General features: G+C 60.5%; 1 protein-coding gene across 18 annotated transcripts in view; it reads right to left on the reverse strand.

Moving 5' to 3' along the window:
• Window positions 1–21567, reverse strand: part of ABLIM2 (actin binding LIM protein family member 2) — a 140179-nt gene that overhangs the window by 19978 nt on the left and 98634 nt on the right. For 8 of the 18 annotated variants that reach the window (XR_006217108.1, XR_006217107.1, XM_042985044.1 and 5 more), the window contains 4 exons: window positions 18509–18610; window positions 18014–18067; window positions 11681–11733; window positions 10815–10956 (listed from right to left, as the gene is read on the reverse strand). Coding sequence is in view for 16 of the 18 variants with exons in the window: in XM_042985044.1 (XP_042840978.1) it covers window positions 10815–10956; window positions 11681–11733; window positions 18014–18067; window positions 18509–18610 (351 nt within the window). In the remaining 2 variants the exon portion in view is untranslated. The remainder of the gene's footprint in view (window positions 1–10814; window positions 10957–11680; window positions 11734–18013; window positions 18068–18508; window positions 18611–21567) is intronic. The other 10 variants (XM_042985049.1, XM_042985045.1, XM_042985047.1 and 7 more) reach the window with 5 other exon arrangements.

Here is a 21567-nt window from a genome sequence, read left to right on the forward strand (position 1 = left end):
CGCGAGGGCCCCGGGGTCTGAGATCTCCCAGTTACGCCCCTGCAGCACGTGCCCGGCGAGGGCAGCGCGGAGGCTCTCTGCGACGTCCTTCTGGCCGAGAGGGGAGTGTGGGATGCGTCATGAAGGCGAGGACGGGTGGCAGAGCCGGGCCACCCCCACTCTGGGGGAGCACCTTCAGGAGGCTTGTCCCCGGTCCCTGCGGGCCCTTAACGCTCAGGGACCACGTCTGCTCCATCCGGGGGTCCTGGCTCCCAGCACCGGGCCGGGACCCAGCAGCCCAGGCAGCAACGTACCCCGGGAGCCTCCAGGCTGCTGGGCCCGGCGGGGGGCGGAGCACGTCTCTGTGTCCACAAGGCCGTGTGCACGCCGGCCCAAGGGCGGAGGACAGGGCCTCGGATGAGCTGGGTGCCGCGCGCAGAACTGCCCACCCACCCACTCCAGGACGGCCCTGCTCTGAGCAAAGGACGCTTATCCAGATGCCCTCGTCTCTGGGAGTCCTCGCCGAGTCTGTGAGGACAAAGGAGACATTCTGCGTGCACGTGGACACAGGCAAGCCTGTAGGCGATGCCTCAGCTGGGGAACTGGTCTTGGGGACTTGTTTCCTCCCGGGTGGCCCGTGGGAAGGCCCTGGATGCGGGTCGGAAAGGGCCTTTTGCCACATCGAGGGCAGGGTTCTCAAGCTTCCTTGAGCAAAGGCGCCCTCTCGCCACGCGAGATTTTACACACAAAACAGGAGGAAGGGGAGACAGAAGTGGGGTGAGGGGCGAGGGGCCAGCCCCACTCTTGCCGTCCCTCTTCCTCCCAGCCTCTCTCAAGCCTCCTCCAGGTCATCAACTAGCTTCCCATTCTACAGAAGGCGAATCGAGGCTCAGAGATCGCGGAGGTGGGGGGGGGGGTGGGGGGCTGCCCGAGGGCGCCCAGCCCCGTGATGCAAATGACGCCTCCCGACTCACAGTCCTGGGGTCCCTCCTAATTTACACACAGAGCCAGGCACACTTGGGGACGTGGGGCTGTCCGGTCGAGGATCTGAGGGACCCTCCGCCGAGACACAGGAGGCCCTTATCAGCCGAAGATGCCGGGGCAGTGGTTCTCAAAGTGGGGTCCCTGACCAGCGGCATCGGCTTACCTAGAACTGGTGAGAAAGGCAAGTTCTCAGGCCCCGCCCCCGACCTCCTGCATCAGAATCCAGGGCTGCGGTCCCGTGAGCTGGGTTTTCACCAGCCCTCCGGGGCGTCGTGACGGGCACTACGGTTCGGGAAGCACGGCTTTAGGGCCTCAAGAACAGCAATGCCCTCACCTCCAGCCGTCACCTGGAGGCACTGCCGTCACATGGACGGCTGTTATAATGTCCCCTGTTCAGACCGCCACGTGCCAGCCTCTGTTTTTTACTGCTTCTCGTGCAGAGACCCTACTCCCCAGAGGCCACCCTGTTCTCCTTTTTAGTGACACCTGTCACAGCTATTTCTTCCACCTACCTTGAGCGTCCATATCCGATAACGTGAGAAATTTCGCTTCACCGGGATTCAAACAGGATTTCAGACACTCATGAAAAGAATAGCCAATCACCTTTGCCCCATCTTTTGCCTATTCCGATGGGCTTTCTGTTCAGAAGCTCCAACCTTCTCTTAGCATTTCCTTTCTGCCTGGACCACTTCTGCCCACAATTCTTGAAAGAACGTCTGCTGGTGAAAACTTCTTACTTTTCCTTTGAGAATTTCTGCATTTCCCGTTCATTCCCGAAGGATGTGCTCCCCCAATATGGAATTCACGCGGACTAGCAACTTTCTTTCGGCCCCCGTGGTTTCTGATGAGAAATGCTTGCCTCCAGACCGGCGTTTCCCTACAGGGAGTCTGTCTTCTGTCTCGGCTGCTTTCGGGATTTTCGACCCTCTGTCTTTAGATTTTAGAAGTTCAATTGTGATGGGTTCTGGAGTGAATTACCTTGGACTCATCCCACTTGGGGTTCACGCAGTTTCTGGAACCTGTGGGTTTATGTCTTTTGCCACATCTGGTAAGTGTTCGGCCACATCCTTGAGTACTTTTTCAAATCCACTGTCTTCTCTCTTTCTGGGACTCCAATGCTACAGATATTGCCCCGCAGGTCTCCGAGGCCCCGTTCGTTTATTTCCTGCTGTTTTCTCTCTGTTGTGCCGACCGGGTCCCTTCTGCTGTTCCATCTATGGGACCACTAGCTTTCCGCTGTCATGTTCTGCTGCTGTGTTATCGAATCCACACGATGATTTTTAAATTTTGATTATTTTCTTTTTCATTTCTATCGTTCCCGTTTGGCTCTTTTTTAAATTTTTGGTTGTTTCCAGAGTATCTGTGCTTGCTTGTTGAAGTGTTCTTCTGATTGCTGGCACTCAAGGTCCTTGTCTGGGAACCCCAACATCCAGTTCCTTTTTTAAATATTTATGTGTGTGTGTGAGTGAGAGAGAGAAAGAGAGCGAGCGAGCAGGAAGGTGCAGAGAGAGGGGGACAGAGGATCCAAAGCAGGCTCCGTGCTGACAGCAGAAAGCCCAACACGGGGCTCAACCTTGCGAACCGTGAGGTCATGACGTGAGCCGAAGTCAGAAGATCGATAGACTGAGCCACCAGGCGCCCCAACATCCAGTCCTTCTCCACGTCGTGTTTGTTGCTGGTTTTTACCCAAATTGTTATCTTCATGGCTCTCGGGGTAGTCCTCTATCGTTTCCCAGACATCTGAGACTTTGCGTCGGAGGACGAGGACGCCGGGTCCCAGGAAAACCCCCCACTGAGGCCGCTGCCACCTGGTTGGGTTTGGCAGATGGGGTTTGTGGGGGATGCGGCTTCGAGGACAAGCCGGTTTTCAGAACATTTGTCAAAGGGCCCTGGCGACCGGCCGAGTCCAGCCGGTGCCCGTCGGCACTGCCTGAGGGGGCGAGATGCGCTTCCCTGGTGGCTCCGTGCCCCGAGGTGGGGGTGGGAGATGCCAGCCGTGGTGGAGAGGGCCTCCCAGGCCCACCCTCCAGGCTGCCAGGAGCCAGCGGGCCTCCCGCTTCACATCTGCTGGCGTGGCCAGGGGAGCGAGACGTCTACCTGGCCCCTGGTGCCACTGCATGGGAGGTGGGAGACGTGGGTCCCGTGTTTTCCCTCGAGTCCTGGGGTCCAGCCCACCTCCTCTTTCCATGCTTGAGAGTTCTGTGATCTGTCTGCTGTATTGTTTCGGGGGGGGGGTGGGGTTTGGCTATACGTAGTGGGGACCAGCAGGGATAGCAGGGGAGGGTCCACTCTCTCCCCCCCAGGCTGCCATGCAGACCCGTCAAACTTGGTCTCTCTGGGGCTGGGACCAGCCATCAGTGGATTTTAGAGGTCCCAGGGACCCCATGTGCAGCTAGGGTTGAGAGCCACCAGTTTAAAAAGTCCCCACACACATTTAGAGACTTTACCTGACCCTCATAAGCCTTCCCATTACACATGGCCTCCCTTTACGGGTGAGGAAGGGGGAGCCTAGTGAGAACAAATGACCCCTAAAGGTCAAGGTCTGCTCACAGCGAGGGCACGGCAAGAGCCCGGGACTTCCGGCTTCAGGATCCAGTGATCCCTTCCGCTCCAGCAGCTCTGTCTGGTGTGGGTTTTGAGGGGCGGGGGGGGGGGGACTTTCAGGCACCCGCGTGTCAGATGACACTGGGTGGCCAGAAGAGTGCCCGCTGTGTGTACTTGAGAGAAGGCAGGTCTACTGCCCCTGGGACGAGGCGGCAGCTGGGTCGTCGTCAGTCTCATCACCTCTGCAGGTGCTGGACACCCACCGGTCCCCGAGTCCTTGCCAAACGGGCTCCCCTGCCACCTCCTCTCAGAAGCCCACCGGTGTCAGCCTTGCCCCTGGCATCCTGCGGGACCGCTCTCAGGGCCCCGGTCTCCTCGGGTCTGGGCCTCTTCTGGGCTGGCTTCCGACCGGTTGGAGTATCCTCAAGGGGAGGATCTCGGAGGGGGGGTGGCTGGTCCCGATGCAGCTGGAGAGCAGCTGAGAGCATCACAGCCTCCAGGCATTCTCGGAGCAAACCGACCAGTAAGGCGCTTCCCTGGGCAGACCTTTGTCAGCTCTGCCAGAACCACAACGGGTTTTCCACTGACGCGTGGCTCCGTGACTTTGCGGCTGTGTGGCCCTGCACAGGTTTGGGTCCTGCACCGGCTGGAACTGCCTTCCGCCCCGATTGACCGTGACTAGGAGGCCCGAAGACGGTCCAAGCTCCAGGCTTCAGAAGCCGGCGAGAGGGGGCCGCGGAAGGCTCACCGCGACCCGGGCCGCGGACTTGACCGCGCTCTGCCGAGACATCCCCCAAGGCTCAGGTCGCGGGATGCCGGGTGCCCACACGTCAGCCCCCAAAGCCCAGGTGCTTCCTCCCAGGACGACCGGATCATCCCCATTGACGAGGCCATTTTCAAAGCAGACAAGTTTGCTTTTGTGCCAAAGTCAGAAGGCAAGTGACGAGCTGGGATTCACGTCCGAGTGGACCAGCACCAGATCTGGCACTCCCTGCCGGCCCGTCCTGTGACCTCGTGGACACCATTGCTGCCTGTATCAGCGGCAGCCACTGTCATGCCCCACCCCCACCAGAAGCAATCCTGTGTCCCACGAAGAGAGGAGGGGCTGGTCCCCGAAGCCCAGCGCACAGCACTGCCGAGCACTGAGAAGCGAGCGCTCCCCAGGCGCTAACCGTCCCCGTCCCCGGGGGAGAAAGGACACAGACGGTCATTGATCAAGTGCTCCCGGCCTGGGATGGGGGAGGGGAGCCAGCTTCCAGCTGGGTGGGGGTGTCTCAAGACCCCAAGGCAGATTCGGAGGGGAGCAAAGGAAGCCCCGAGAGGTGTGACCTGAGACATCGGCTCCTTCCCAGGAACACAGCACTGCCTTCGGCTTATGCCCCTGCCCACCAGTCAGACGCCGCACCCCGCCCGGTCCCAGAGGGCAGGCCTGCTGGGAAGCGGTTACACAGGGGATCTGGCTAAAAGCAAAGAGTCCCCCAGCCAACCCCCATCAAAGGGCGGTGGGCTTTGCCCCGGGGTGCCCCACTCTCGCAGCTGGGGTGGTCTCTAGCAATGAGGGGCCAACAGGGTTTTCTGGGTCAGGGTCCCCTCCGTGACATCTGGCGGGTCCACTGCTCTTTCTAGGGACTGGACGTGAGCAGAGAAAGAGAGCGATCTGTCCATGCGGCTGGAGGCCACGGTCTTGCAGAAAGACGCGGCTGGCCACGCCCTCCCCAGCAGCCTCCACGCCAGCTGAGCTGACCACCTGCTGATCAGGTGGCCGCCCCCCCCCCCCCCCCCGCCCCTGGCTTCCGTGGCCCAGTCCCCTAGCCGTGGCTGTCTCCATCCGAAGCGGCTCATCCGGGTCTCCTTGTGCCCCAACACGGCGCCTTGCCCGCCTGCCCGCTCTTTCTCTCCCTTTCCTCCAGGATTCAGCAGAGACGAGAAACAGAAGGGCCCAGAGGGAGCTGGGAGTAAACCCAGAGGACCACACCTTATTTGGGCCTCAGACCCTTTGGAGAACGTACTGCGATCTCAGGAACACGGGTCTATCAGGCACACGTCTGCGGAAAGTCCTGGGCCTCAGGCTACCCACTCGCCTCCGGGCGCTGAGGACCCTCGGGGACTCAGCTCACACGTCTCCTGAGCCCCCAGCCCGTCCGCCCGCCTCCAGCTGGGCCTGGATGTTCAGGCTTCCGGCTCAATGGGCTCCTCCCAGAACCACCTGGTTCTTTCCCTGTCTCTGAAGAAAGGCACCTCCATCTACCCCACGTCACTCCTGATTCTGTCCCCCCGGCCACACGAGCCTTACCTGCTCACACAGGGTCCTGCCATTCAGACCACTCAAGGGGCTCCCCGCTGCTTCCGTGGACACCCCAATCCCTCGTTTCCTGGCCTGGCAGCCTCCATTCTACCCTCTGTGAAGCTGCCCATCCGTCCTGGTTTTCCATACGTAGAAAGGACTGCCTCGTCCCCCTGCCCGCACCCCTGCACCGCTGGACCGTTCCTCAGCACACAGAGAGGCTTCCTGGCACCACAACAGACCAGCTCGGTCCCGGCTGGTCCCTCCCCTGCCACTCCACTGGCCTCCTGTTTCCCAAATGGCCACCCCGCTTCTCACCTCAGCTCGTTTCTACACGCCGCGTGTGCTGCTTAGAACACCCCCCGGGGACACCCCCCTAGCACCCCCCAGGACCCTCTCCCCTAGGACAATCCCCCAGGATGCCCCCCCCAGGGAAACCCCCCCCAAGATACCCTCCCCATAGGACACCCTGTCCCCGGACACTCTCCCCCAGGAACACAGCCCTCCCCCAGGACACCTTCCCCAAAGGAACCCTCTGCTAGGAACGCACACCCACAGGACACCCTCCCAGTAACTGTCCCCCAACCTGGAAGATGGCAATGGCCTCATATGGTCTTTCGTGCCCCCACTCAGGCCCGACGAGGTCAGGGCTCTGCCGGGAACCCTCCGGGACCACAGCTCCATTTGGACGCCAGGCTGGAGTCGTCCCCGGGTGACCAAGTCCCCCATGACCCCGCGCATCGCAGCCCTCACCCCTACCACACGGGCCCCCTTGCCACCCACAAGCCTGCCAGGCTTCCTCTAAGTGTCCACTTGGTTCGAGCCTGTACCCCCTCGAGTCTCGTTCAGATATGGTCCCCCTTCCCCGGCCGCCGTACTGAAGACTGTCCCCAGCACCTCCTGGCCTCCTTACCTGCACGGCATTGATGGAACTTAGTCTCTAACTCTGCTCCTGAGCCCCCACCCCACGAGCAGCTGGGCTCCTCGGGCCAGGGTGTCATCTCTTCGGGCCTCTGCTCTACCCCCAGCACCCACGGCGGGGCCTGAATACGGAAGGTGCTCGGGAAGGTATCTGCCGAAGGTCGGTCGGGAGGGTGGCGCCCTCCCCCTGGGCCTTGTCTGGCCCGTCGTGAGGGAGGAAACAGCCCTGACGTCGTTCTTCGGTCCTGAGGTTTGTGGAGCCACCCCCGGGGGCCGCGGGGCCCACGTGAACCAGATGCTGTCATGAGACCGGCCGACGGCGAATCGGGGTCTCTTTCTTTCAGTCGTGGACTGGGGCACGTGGGAGCAATTGTTGCCATCCTGCAACTCCGGAGGAGTGACAGGGGACGGGAGAAAGGCCATCTCTGACCAAACCTCAGGCCGGTAGCAAGCTGCCGCAGAGCCCTGTCTCCTAACCCCCGTGCCCGTGGGCGCTGGGAGGGACCCAGGGAGGCGACCGCGGCCTGGCCCCACACCAGGACCCCGGGCAAAGACCAGCGCGTCCCATCAAACACGGGACTCCACAGGGAGGGACACACAGAAGGGGACGCAAAAGCCAAAGCCACAGGGACCACCATCTGTGCTGCCTCAGTTTCCAAAGCAGAGCTTCCCCCCCGCCCCCCTCCCGGCCCCTTCTCCATCCCTCACGTGTGCTGGGGCCTGAGGAAGGGCCTGTTCCTTCAGAAGCGCTGGGGTCTTTCTAGGGGTCCCTGAGTCCTCCGGGTGGGGTCTCCAGCCGGCTGGGGCTTTGTCTTATGCCGACACCCGCCTGACCACACAGAGGGCGTCGTGGGGGACCTCAGAGGAGAAGGCAGAACCTCAGGGGCTCGGAACGTGGGACCCAGGGCAGGCAGCAGGCCCGTCCGCAGGGTCCAGGCTGCGGAAGGGGGCTCGCGTCGCCTCGTGTTCTTCTGGGGGCTCAAGACCCTCTGCTTCTAACAAGCGCTCCGTGCCACCCTTCCCTGTGCAAAAGTCAGCTTCACTGGTGCCACAACGTACCAAACGCACGGTCCAGATAGGACCCTGGGTGCAGGATAAAGGAAAATAAAAGCAGTCTCTCATAAAAGATTTCAACGAGACCCTCTTCAGAGGGGGTGACGGTGCGAGCGGAGAGCCGCTGCCACAAAGGAGGGGGGCCCGCGCTGCTCTGTCACTGCGCCTCAGTCATCTGCTTCCCTGCGCCACACTCCCCTCCACCTGTCCGCTGCCTAGCACCATGCCCTGCACATGGTAGGTGCTCAATAAATGTTTGGTGGAGGGATGGATGAAGCACTGAATGATGAGCTCAGCCCCAGGTGAGATGTGCCGATGGTGTCATGGGTGGCATGAGCCGTGCCCCCTCCCCGTCGGCCCTCGGAGGCCCCCGGTGGGTGGCGGCGGGGTGCCCGTGTGCTCGCTCCCGCCGGCGTCTCCGCCTCTCTCGCGCCCCGTATGCTTCTCCGGGGCGGGGGCCGCTCTCGTCTTCTCGGTGCCCCCCTTCGCGCCCCACACAGCGTCTGGCACAGAGTGGGTGCTCAATAAATACCCGTTGAATTTAATGCATCTCAATTCAACAAACATTTATTGAGCGCCCACTGTGTTGAGTGTCACAATCCTACCTTCCTTGGGCGCGCTACAGATGGGTGTCCCAGGGACGCGGCTGGGCGTGCCTTGCCGTGTGCGACTGCTTTGTTCAAGAACAGTCATTTCCCGATGGGACCGGTGTCGACGCACTCACGTTGAGAGGTGCTCGGGGATAGTCCAAGGAGCCCCGGGCAAAGAGGGGACTTGGCCCTCGGATTCTGGGTGCTGCCCACCCCGCCCGAATTTCTCAATCGGCTGGCAGCTGGCAAGGCACGCTCGATGTGGGCATGGCCAGCAGCCCGGGTCCATGCACATCGGTAAACAAGGCAGTGTCTTCAGGACACGTGTGATAGCACAGTGGGCTTCCTGCTCAGAGGAGCCGACATCGGGACACCGTAGAAAGTGAAGGAATGACAGAACCATGGTGATTGCCACAAGCAAGCATCGGTAAAGGGAAGGCCACACACACACACACACACACACGTTGTATGCACTTTGGAGGAACCTCCCCAGTTAGATGGTGGATTCTGGCACAGGCCAGGTGATTCCTGCAGGCCAGGTGTGCCCGGATGAGAAGCACCAGCAGCCCCCTCCCCCAATCTGTGGTCGCCTGTGCCCCAGTGATGGGGCGGCAACAGTGGGGGCGGGGCCGAAACAAGACCTTGCAGGTGTGTGATTGGCCGATCAAATCAGCGCACACAGCCTGGGGCCTAGCCGGGGTCCTCCACCTCTGGGACACCCGGGGCACCTGGTTGCAGCAGGTGCAGGCGAGCTCACGCCGCCCCCGGGGCGAAGGCAGCATGCGTGGGGCACACGGCAGGTGGGCGGCACGAGGAGGTCCCCACCGGCAGCCCGTCTCCCGCCTCGGCTTCTCCCCGCGTGGTGCCCCTCCTCCCGCGGGTGGCCTGCGAGCCTAAGAGGGGATCCCTGGGTCAGTGGGAGGCGAGGGGCCGAGCCCCGCCCAGCAAGCAGAGGGCGGAAGGCTGGAAAGGGCCACCCTGACGTCCCCAGACACTGGCTTCCTGAGAGCTCCTGGGCCTCGCCGGGAACGCCAGGACACCCGGGCACAGGAGGGCGGCTGGAGGCACCGCCTTCCAAAACAGCTGCCATGAGGAACAAGGGAACACAAAGCAGCAACGGCCGGGGGCCCGGGTGTCAGTCCTGAGCCACCCGGGGCGCCGGGTGCCTGGAGGAGAGACGGGCTGGGGGACGGACTGCGGCTGCCCGGTCGGTGGGTCGTGCTGGGACCGGCCCCGGGCCTGCACCCTGCCTGCGGGCGGTACGGGCAGCCGGGAGGGGTGCCCCCGTGGTGGACGGGTCACTCTGGGGGACTGCTTTGGTGTGGCCTTCCCGCGGTGACAACCACCCTTTGCGCCGGCCCAGAGATCCCCACATTTAGAAGGCTGCACCCCAGGCAGGGCCGGAGGCGCAAGGCGGGGCTGGGGTGGGCTCACAGATGTCTGCTTACGAAACTCATCCACAAAACGGTGCGTCTTTGCTGTGCTTGGGCCTCTTTTTCAACCATCAGCGATGCCCGGCCTTCTCCACCCCTCCCCTGCCCGCGAAGGCTTTCATTTGTCAGCCCCGTTACGGCTCAGTCATGGAGGTGAGGATGACAATGACAGTCTGTTCGCTGAGCACCTACTATGGGCCAGGCAGAGCGCTGGCTGTGCGTGCGTGTCCCCTCCTCTGGTCTCTACCCGTCCGGCCAGGCAGGTGGGTGGCACAGAGGCCCCGCGACGAAGGAGCGGCCCGGCCGGCATCCTCTGCGCTCTCTGCCTTCTCACGCCCGTCCTCATCCTTCGCGTTCGCGCTCCACCTCACGCTCACCCACCGGGCACCACCCACGGCCCCTCTGGGGCCCGAAGACCACGTCCAGACCTCCCGGGGGCATCCCCCTGTAGCTGGCCGTGGTTTGCCCGGGAACTCACAGCCTCTAGAATACCGTGTGGAGCCTCGCCCTACATCTGAAAACCACTCCTAATCCAGCCCTCACGGCCCCCAGAGCCAGACAGTCGTCATCTGTGCTCCCTGGGGACGGGAAGCCCCCAGTCCCCGGATCTCTGCTCAGGACCAGCACCGGGTGGCAGTGCCCTGTCATTGACTCCCAGTCTGGACTCCCCTGCCTGGACCATGCTTACGTCTGCTCTGGGAAACAGGCCCTCAGCTTGCAGCCTGGCGGCCCGAGACGCCTTCTTTGCCAAAGAGCCCGGGAGCCCCATTTGGCTTTCTGGGCTCTGGCCGGCTCCGGAATGTTCCAGGAGACAAGCCAGCATGCCCGCTGGCAGCTCGCCAGCCGACGATGTCCAAGGGAAACTCAAACAGAAAAGGGTCCTCACTCCCACCTGGTTTGCTCTTATGTATTTTTTTTAATGAGCAAGGCTTGGATCTGGGGGGACGGGTTCCAGGCTGTGGGGCCCCTTTGCTGCGAGGCCTCTCAAGCCACACGTACAGCTCTTTGCTCAAAAGAACCACTCACGTGAGTAAAAGTTGTCCCCTTGCATTGTTTGGAGAGGGTCTCTATCGGTCCCGCTACTGAGGGACAAAGACTGGCTGTCTAGGTCTGGAGAATTAGTCCTAGTGTCTGCGTCCCCCTTGAGAATCAGCCAGCTGGTCTTCTGCTGAGAGAAAAAACAAGTCACGTGAATTTCCAGGTCATCGGCTATGGCACCGCCCCATTTTACAGATGAGAAAATGGGTTCGAGGAGGTCAGGGCTTCTCACGGCGGTGCATGGGGGGCGGGGAGCCAGGTGTGGGCTCTCTCCACACACGCCTCCCTCCCTTGGCGACAAGGGCCCTGGCTCTCCAGGCGGGGGCGGCCGGGGAAACTCGGCCCGGGGGCCAAACCCTGCCCGCAGCCTGCTTTCGTAGTTGACACGTTGCGGGACGTGGCCGTGCCCGTGACTCCACACTCCACCCCTGGCTGTTTTCACAGCAAAGGAGCCGCACCAGAGACGGCACGGCCCCCAAGCCCTAAATATTTACCCTCGGACCCTTTACGGAGCACTCCGCCAAGCCCGATCTCGAGCAATCACCCAGATGCCCCCAGAACACACGCTGACGTATTTTCCTTTACTTTCGGACATCTGCTCAGTTATAGAACCAGGAAGGTGACACGGGCACCTAAGGGGGACTTCGGCAGGAGACGAGCTACTCCTGCGTGTGAGGAGGAGGCTGGGGGCGGGGGGCACCTCGTAAATCTGGCCCCTGGGGCGCACAGCCTCGTGGGACCCAACCAGGAGCAGAATGTCAGCGAGGGGACCTGAGGTTTCCGCTGGAGAATCCCCACGAAACCAGGCTCCCTCCGGGCAGGGTGGCCTTAAACCAGACCTGCCCCCGTATTACCTTCCTGTTATCCTGCTCGAAACTGCCGTCCTCTCCGTCCGGTCGCCTCGCGGCTGGAAGGGAAGAGGCGGCTTGTCAGGGTAATGCAGCATCTAGGCCGCGCCTCCCCGCCACAGCATTCCCGCTCCACAGTGTGCTCAGAGACAGAGGGTGATCAAGCCAAGGTCAACACTACGAGTGCCTTTTCGGGGCTGGGGGACAGGACACGCTGGAGAAGGCTCCCGCGGGGACACCGTGGGCAGCGGCCACGCGCCCTCACGTGTGACGATTCTTAAAACCAAGAGCAGGGTGCACAGTGATGAGCTCTTAAAACTCCAGCCAATTCCCCGCCCTCCACACACAACAGAGAGATCGAGCCGTGTTTTCCGATGCGGCCGCTTGGCCTTTGGAAGAACGCATTCTCTGCTTTCCCAGTTTAACATAAAGTAAGAGGAGGTTTTGGCCAACCAGCGCCTACTGTGTCCGACTCAGCCGGTAAGGCACTACCGCTCATGCCCATGCAACCCCTTTCACAGATCGGGAGACTGAGGCTCAGAGACACGATGGCCTTGCTCAAGACCATGGATGGGGGGTGGCAGAGGCTGACGTTTGAACCCAGATGGTCTGTCTCCAAAGTCCTCCCTCTGTCTGCCCCCCTCGCTTCCTGCCGCCCGCAGAGCACACAGCAGTGAGTTCTGCCCCTGGAGAAGGTCCTCGAAGAGCAGGAAAGGAGGTACGACATACAGCCAGAGGCGACCTCAGCGGACTCGAGCAAGCGAAAGTCCACTTCGCAGCAGTGTGCCTACCAAGAGAGCTATTTGGAGCTGAGGAGGAAGGAGTCTGTATTCTCTACTGGGCTTTTTTTTTTTTTTCTCGGTGGGGGTGGGGGTTGTCACCCAGCTGGGCTGACATCACCTCCAAGGACGTCTGATCAGGCAAATCGTACAAGGGCATCCCGACAGTTCTCAGGATCTGACTCGGGACTTCCCATACAAGAACACGGACCCCCATGCACGGGCGATGAAAGGAGAACCCCAGGGTACTTCCCCACCCTCCACGGGGACCGAGGCCACGGGAAGGACATGCCAGGGGTGGGCTTCTTACCTGCAGCCCACGGAGGGCTTGGACCTTCTAGCCTTTTGGAGCACCCTGCCTTGTGCACCACCAAGGACAAGACTGACATCAGGCCCGAGAGCTTGGAAATTGGGGATTGGGCTACAGGACCTTGACAAGATAAGGTCACAATTGAAGACCGTTCTGGATACGCTGACATCTCATTACTCCTGACGGCCACCTGTTTCTCCTTCTTCCAGGAGAGACAGTGATTTTCCAGCGTGAAAATGAAAACCCTGCTCTCTCCACTCCTGGAGGCCAATTTACAGCCAGCTTGCGTGACAAGCACCGTGACGGGCAGAGAGCAGGGGGCAGGGAACCGAGGCGGACGCATGCCCACCAGCCAGGGCTCGCCCGTTGCCCAGACAACGGCCTTCGCTGGGTAGCAGAGCCCCGAGGGTCTGGCCGAACATCAGCCAAGACTCCTGGCAGCCAGCGGCCCAGCAAGCCCTGGGGACAATCAGGCTAGTGGCTACTTGGAGCCCTGGAAGCACAGCCATCGCCCAGCCCAGAGAAGGCCTCCAGGGCTGGGTTCACAGGTGAGTCAGTGAGCGCACCCCTCACGAGCCCTCGGGGGCCCCCAAATTACCCCACAGTGGGGGTAATTTGCGAGTGTAAAAAAAAAAAAAAGCCAAGGGGCTCTTTGGGACGTGAAATCCTAGCCCTTGGAGTTCAGGCCACAGGGACCAGAGGCCATCTTGGGTCTGAGGAGGTCACACAGCCGTGGGTGACAGGGTGGGCCGCACATGTGCCGGCTGCAGAGCGACCTCGGGGTTCAAAACATGGCCCCACCACCCGACGAGGAAGAATCCCGCCGGGATTTAGCAACTTTCTCTGCCGAGTCTCTGCCAGATGCGCGTGCACAACTTAGAGCCAGGCTCACACCGGGGGCTTTCCAAAGGCTAAGTGTGCCAGCCGGAGACACACACGACAGATTCTAAGATGCGGAAGCAGGGAGAGGAAAATACAGGAACCCAGAATTTTGTATTATTTGTGGCCTGCTTCCTTAACAACCCCGAGCCTCAGTTTCCTGATCTGTAAAGCGGGCAAGTGACGCCCACCCTCAAGTTGCAAGGATCTGTGAGATAATGTATGTGGATGCGGTAACACGCTGGGAGAGGTCTGGAAGAATCAGGAGAAAACAAGAGGCCAGCTTTGAGGCCGACTGGCAGCAGGGTGTCTCACAGTGTGGGCAGAAGACGGCCAGGAAATCGGGTTGTGTCTGTCCTAAGACACCAGGCAGTTCCCTCCGAGCCTGGGATGCGTCTGCCATGAGGAGCCCTCCTGGGACAGCCCCGGGGACCCTCCGTCGGAGGCATCCCCAGGAGGGTGGCAGGCTTCCGAGTTTCTTTCTGGACCCACAGCCCACCTGCCTTCTCGTTCCTCTCATCCCAAGACACGTTCCCCAAACCCCCAAGACGAGACTCAACCTCACCACAAAGGAATCCCAGAGACACACACGAGAAGCGATCGCTTCCCGTTTCACACCAGGGACCAGAGGAATAGCGTGCATGCCCCACGGGGCCACGTCTGCTGTCTGGCCCGGGCGGGAGGATGGAGCGAGCACCCTTCCTTCGCCAGCGGGGCGGCTGCAGGTGCAGGGCTCCTGGGCAGGGACTTCGACTCCCACGGCCGCCGGCCGAGAGCTCTGTTGGCTTACAAATGAGACAGCGTTTGGGAAAATGCAAGTCCTGTGCCTGCGTCTGGACACTCGGCTTCCTGGGAGGTGGGGGGGGGGGGGCGGGGAACGCGTTCTGTTTTCCTCTGGAATTCATTTGGAGCAGTCTGAAACCTAGCACAGCTTTGCCCCACCCGGGGCATCCACCGCCGGAAAGCTCCGCTCTGCGCCTCGCGTCAAAGCTCGATGGCAGAGCAGCCTGGAGCCCACTCTCAGGCGGGGACGGGGAGCGGCCAAGGCCGGAGCCGTGCCTGCCTCACCAAGGTCACCGGGCTCCCCAGCACAGTGCCCTGGTCCTGCCTGCACTCAGCGTCCCGCGTCTGTCCCTGACTGTGCAGGAAAGGGCTTTTCTCGTCCTGGCCTGGCCTGTCCCCCCACTGTTTCCTATTTTCCATTCACTCCCTTTTGCTTCCTTTCTTCTTACTATTTTTGTTTTAAAGCCGTTAAATCACAACCAAGCAGAGCTGGAACAAATACAGTACAAGAATATACCGTCGGGCCCTAAATGCTGTACGAGAGCAGAAAGGTCGGGGGCTGGAGGTCGGGGGTCAGGCAGACCTGGGGGTGAGCCCCAGCTGGGCCACAGAGCGGCCACTTCTCGTCCCCAGGCTCAGTGCCCCCCTCAGAGTGGCCAACAGGAAAGGCACTGACAGCGATGGGGCGCCTGTGCAGAGCAGGGATGCATTCACGGCGGCCGATGGGGCGCTAACCGGCCTCGTCCTCAGCCGGCAGGCTGGAGGCTCGCTTCCCCCAAAACAGGAATGGGACGCGAGCCCCAGAAAAGCGGGATGCTAATTAAAAACAACCACGACAAAAACCTTTTATGGGTTGGAAACAGGGAATTGAAAAGTAAACGCATTGATTAAAAACTGATTTTTAGGGGCGCCTGGGTGGCTCAGTCGGTTAAGCGTCCGACTCTTGGTTTCAGCTCAGGTCACGATCTCGCGGTTTCGTGAGTTCAAGCCCCGCATCGGGTTCTGTGCTGGCGGTGCGGAGCCTGCCTGGGATCCTCTCCGTCTCCCTCTCTCCCTGCCCCTCCCCCACTCACGCTGTCTCTGTCTCTCTCAAAATAAATAAACTCAAACAGAAAATTTAAAAAAAACTATGCTTTTTAAACTGGTTGGATATATCATCTTAAAGTAGTTAAATGGATATGTTATCTTAAAGTAGTTAAATGGTCCAGTAACTTAACATTCATCACCCAGAGGGTCCCAAGACAGGTGGAGAGTCAAAGAATGGCTTCTTAAACCTGAACTACACTCCTCTCTCCTGCGAGATGATGGGTGGTCACTTTGCTCAACATAGTGGGGGGGGGGGTGCACACACACGCACTCACACACACTCACAACACATGCCCACGCTCACACACACACACACACACACACACACACGCTCACACGCACATACTTCCGACAGGATGTGCTCACCTGGATGGGGGAAATCTTGTAACCCAAACATCTCAAATATGTTCAAAACCAAACGTATCCTAACACAACCATCATTTGCCGAGCGCTACGTAAGGAAGCCTGGTCAAGGACAGTGCACGCCACATGCTGACCCCTCCATTCACAGCCCATGTACGTGCACAAAGGGAGAGACTTCATTCGTGTGTATCCCCGGAATGTGGCCAATGCCCGGTGGACAGGAGGTACTCCACAGAGCTTCCTTCATAAAAGACTCGACATGCCAGATGCCCGAAATCAATGGGCTTCAGTCATGGCTCGGGGCTCAGTTATATTGGAATTCACTCGCTTTTGGGTAGGAGGGGCCTTCGTATCCAGTTTAAAAACAACAGCACCAGGATTATCGCTGGTAACAGTGAAAATCAAATGTCTCCCTTGGGCGATCTAATCAAAGGACTCAGTGTCGGAAGTCCTCTGTCTCCGAACTGGCTTTCGGATGTCGTTGAGCAGGTTCATTATCTGGTTTACGGCCTCTTCCGCTTTCTAAGGAGCCGGTCCCTCCTCTACCGCGTGCGTTAATTACATGTTTGAGGTTAACAAAAGGCCAAGTCTGTGAATGCCACTTGTGGGCCAAGAACAGAACACGCCGCTTTCCACGCAGGCTCGAACACGGGTGCCGTGATGTGAAGACGGCACTTACCGCGACGGCTCCTTCCCTCGGCTGGGCCTCAGGCTCCCCGCTGGTAACAAGAGGGGGCTGGTCTGGACAATCTCTACGAGCCCTGGCGTCTAACTAGCCCACCCCCCTCTCTGATCCCTCTGGGAGATCCGTGCTCCAAGCTTCCCCGGCTGAGAGGCCACGGTCTGAAAGTCACTGCCCTCTCGGCACCCGAGAGTGGAATCCGTTCTCTTCCTTCTTGGAAAGAGGAGACAAGTGCAGGCGCAAAGCACAGGGCCTACTGCAATCAAGGAAAGAGTAAGAACCTTGTTGTCTGTACGGTCAGAGCACTGGTTTACCAGTAAGTCACAGAAAGCACACAGAAAGCACACACAGAAAGCATCTAGACAAGAACTGCAAATGTGAGAATTCCTCTTCCCATCTCCCCGTCACGTGCACAGCACGCCACGGTTTATAATGCGTTTCCACATTCGTTATTCCATCTGGTCTCAGAACCGGCCTGTGGAAAGGGCGGGGCGGAGGGCTCGGTCCCATTTTGCAGATGAGGAAACAGAGGCTCAGGATGGTGAAGCAACATGCCCATATCGCCCAGCAATTCCATCAAGAAACAGAGGGGGGACCTTGAGCCTTCTGCTTCCTGCTCCATGGCTCTAGCCACGTGCTGCCTGTGCACCTGTCCCAGGCGGGCAGACTCCGGTGGAGCGGAGGCGGGCAGTCCCCTCGCTTAGAGAGGGAAACTGGGGGCTGAGGGGACCCCCTCGCTGCTAGACGTCCCCAGCCCCTATCTGTTGAGGCAACAATCTCTTTACCTGAAAACTAGCTATTCATTCTATGGTCAGAAATTCCTAAAACGCAGGAATAAATGACTAAATCTGGTTTGTTATGTTTCCCAAAAATCAGGCTGGGTTGGGCGGTGGTCCAAGAAGCCTTTGTCCCCCACCACCTTGGTTAAAGCCAATCTGGCTGCTTCACTCAGAGCGAAACAGTGTTGGGGCGCCTGGGGGGCTCAGTCGGTTGGGCGTCCGACTTGGGCTCAGGTCGTGATCTCGCGGTCCGTGAGTTCGAGCCCCGCGTCGGGCCCTGTGCTGATAGCTCGGAGCCTGGAGCCTGCTTCGGATTCTGTGTCTCCCTCTCTCTCTGTGCCCCTCCCCTGCTTATGCTCTGTCTCCCTCCCGAAATAAATAAACACTAAGTAAATGTTTTTAAAAAAGCGAAGCAGTTTTCATGGAAACCCGCTCTCGGTTGTGAACACCCTCCCCGAGCCCAGCGACGCGTGTCAGCCTCGGCCTTACGACACACAGAGGCGCCCTTACTCAGGGGCACCCTCTGTAGCGATTTGAGAAGAGGCTCCGGGGAGCCTGCTAGCGAACACATGTAACATTCAAGACTGCCCGAGGAGCCTTCCCCATCGCCCATCGGGTCACGGCAAGAGGGTGCGACAGGCATGCAGGGAGCCAGCGACAGAGGAGAGCTGAATGTACCATGCTGTTTGTAGATGGGGGGTTTCCTATAGATGTTATCTTTTACGCCAGTGTCTGGGAAAGAAGAGAGAGAGGAGAAGAGCAGGGTGAGCCAGCAGACCGGAGGTTTCCATCCCACGTCAGCCCTCAGGCACCAGATCCTAAGTGGCCAGAAAGGATCTGGCGCACCCGCAGGTGACTGATGCCCGGGACCCACACCGCAAGCTAAGCGTCGCCCAGCCCGATGCCAGAACCTAGTTCAAGGGGCAGAGGGAGGGAGGCGGCTAAGGTGCACGGCCGGCCGGACAGCGCCTTCCCTCCAGCGCGTTTCCAGGAGGGCAAAAACGTCTCCCTGGTGCTTGTATGGCTTCGGGAGAAGCTCAAACACAGGCCAGCTGCGGGGTGTGCAAACCCGCAGAATGGGGGGCGGGGGGCGGAGAGGCTTGGGAACCACGGCCCTTCCGTGCAAACAGACGCTCTGCATGGCGAGCCCCACCACGCGTCCTGGGTGCCTACCTGGGACGTGGAAGTGGCGAGGCGCCTGCTGGTAGGTGCAGGGGGGAGGCTTGCTGTCTGAGAGCACCGAGAGGCTCGGGGTACTCCGGCCACTTTCACTGCCTCCAGACGGAAGAACAAAGACAGCAGAAGGGAGGAAGGGGAAGGGAAAGGAGAGTACGTCAAATAGGAACACTTGTTCCCCGCGAGCCCTCTCCCCTGCCTGGTGGGGCCCCCCACCCCCACCCCTCTGCACAGGGAAGGGAGGGTGGCCCCCACTGACATTTCCAGACCGGGCCCCATGGCTTGTTAATCCAACCTGGGTGGACCCCGTCCAACGGCCCCGTGGCGAAGGAATAGTGGCCTTGAAGGCAAAGGGTTTGCTGGTTGCTAGTTCATGGGGAGGCTGGCCTGGCTCTGGGCTGGCCCCCCACTCTCCTTGGGGTGCACAGCTGGCCCGCTGCTCAGCCACGGCTGATGCCTGCATCCAGCAAACCGCAAAGTCACCAAAACCAAAGCCTCCCTTTCTGAGTATCCTTGTGTAAGAAGATGCCGCCTGCTTGGAAAACCCGCGGATTAACCATCCAGCACAGGATCACAGAATCTGTCCCTCAAAGCCACGGAGTAAACTTTTACGAGCCACAGGAGAATAAGAGAAAGTTGGTGTCCGCGGCCATGCTCCCGAATAAAGCTATTTTTGGCAAATCAAATGAAAAGGAGTCTCCAATTCTGGCTCCGATTCCTTATCCCGGGTGGATTTGTAATTTCTGTGTTTCGAACAAGGTTGGATTATCAAGTCACAAGTTCAGGCGGCCACGGTCCCCCCGCCCCCCCTGCCCCCGGGGAACCTCCCCGCCCTACAGGTACCTATTTGAGGAATGGCACGATAGACAGAATGCGATGGGCACTGAACACTTTGGATGATGAGGTTTACGGCTCGTTTTAGCAACACACGCATAAGGCACACCTCGTTTCCTTTCCCGTTAGCCTCGGGAACCCTGTGCTGCCTCAGATCGCGGCCTGGCGAACGCAAGGGGCTCTCCTGCCTTGGAAGGAGCTCTGGGCGTTGTAGCATCGGGACCCCAAGGTGACGGGGAAGTGAAGCAGCCCTTCCGAGGGGCTGGGAGTGGACTGGCAGGGGGCCGCACGGTGGCTAACAAGGAGGGCGCGGCGGGCGTGGGCTCAGAGCGAGCTGTGGCCCGGGGCAGGTGCACTGGGAACCGGGGAGGGCGTGCGGGCACGCCTGTGTGGGCTGAGACCACAAAACGGGCTGCTGACCGCAGCTTCGAGCATCTTCCCACGCCTGGGCTCCAATTTCACCCGTCGGCGTTGATGGCGTTTCAGGCAGGCGACTGCCCCCTGTCGCAGCGTGAACCCCGCCTTCTCCTGAGCCACGCCCCTCCAGTGGGGCCTTCCAGGGCCTTCCAGAGCTCTTCGCCAATCCGGGCCATTTCTTAGCTCCCGGGGGAAGCCACGCCCCACACACTCAAAGGAAACCGCGGGTTGGTTCTACCAACTGTGGCTGTGACTGGATCCATCCCCAAGGGCAGAGAAACGTGGCGGGAAGCACAGGCTTGAAAAAATCCACTTGCATGGGCTCCAGAGCAGCGGAGGACGGCACATTCGGGGTGTCATGGCTAAGCTGGGCGTGCTCCCGGCTGGCCCGTAGAATCCGGGGGGCTTCGAACAGCTCGTTTCCTTCTGCCCGGAATTCACTGGCCCTGGTCCACCCAGCTCTTGCCCAGGCGGCCCCAGGCCATCAAACATAGGCTCCTGAGGGCTCCTGTCCCCCCAGTCCCCAAGCCTACAGCGCGGTGCCCTCTTACATCACACGCAAGCCCCCGTGTACATGTGCCGATCTGTCTGGGGAGCGCCCGCAGCGTCCCTCGGGTACCCACAGGGCACAAGACCCAGAGGCAGGTGGGGACACAGAAACAGTGGCCCGTCATGCCCGCCCACACCTGCCATCCAGGGACGCACTGGTCACCAAACTCTGCCACCTTGTCCCAGTCCCCCAGCCCTCCTTCCCCTCTCCGCCCCCGCCAGAACCCCCTTTGTAATCTTCCCCACTAGTCAAGACTTCCTGGGTCAAGGCTCCAGTACCCAGCTTCCCTGAAAGACACAGGCCACTGCTGACCAATCCCTTCTCTGGACTCGCTTTGTCACTTCATGATCGCACACCGCCAACGTCAACCTCCAGGGCCCATTGCGGTGCTCGGCCCGCGTCGGCCCTGCAGGGCTCCCACCACCTCAGCTGCCATCTGCAGGAGGGCGGGGCTGGGAGGGCCTGGGTGACAGGTGCCAGGGCCCCCGTGAGACCCAGCTCCGGCCCGCTCACCGAGTCCCTCTAGAGGCTCCCGTCATGCCCCGGGGGCCAGCTTCCCCCATGGGCCTTCAGGGTAAAAACCCCAAACCACTGATGTCACCAAGGATGTGGGAAACCCAGAGGAGAGCCTGGCTGTGCGGTGACTTTGAAAAGGCACAGAAGCCCCTTCTGAGGAGGCTCGTGGCTTCTGGAGGCAGTTCAGGAAGGAGGGCAGAACCTGAGCTCTACTGGGGGGGGGGGGGCGCGCTTCTTCCTTTTAAAAGTTAAGTAAGTGATTTATCTTGGAGCCGTTTCAGGCTGTGCAGAGGCTCCTGTGTGCTCTTGGCCAGTCCCCACCGGTTCAGGGCCCACGTCACAGCCGTGCACTGCCCCTTTGGTACTCTCTGAACGCCACACTTTGTTTGGATTTCCTTACTTCCCCCAATGTCCCCTCCCTGCCCAGGAGCCCGCCCAGGACATCACGTGACGCTTTGTCCGCCCGTCTCCCGGCTCCTCGGGGCTGGGACGGTTGGTTCCTCAGACTTGCCATGTTGTGACGATTTCTGCGAGGAGTCCCGGCCAGGGGTTGTGTGCGAGGTCCCTCGGCCGGGACTCGTCTGATCGTCTCCCGTGCTTACACGGGGATCGCGGGTCCCCGGGAGGAAGACCGGGGTGGTGGAGTGCCCTCTCCTCGCGTCCCGTCAAGGGCACCCTCCGTCACCGGGATGCTGACCTTGACCCCCCGGCCGGGTTTGCCGGGCTTCCCCACCGCACG

This window comes from Panthera tigris, chromosome B1 (assembly GCF_018350195.1).
Source record: "Panthera tigris isolate Pti1 chromosome B1, P.tigris_Pti1_mat1.1, whole genome shotgun sequence".
Classification (NCBI taxonomy): domain Eukaryota; kingdom Metazoa; phylum Chordata; class Mammalia; order Carnivora; family Felidae; genus Panthera; species Panthera tigris.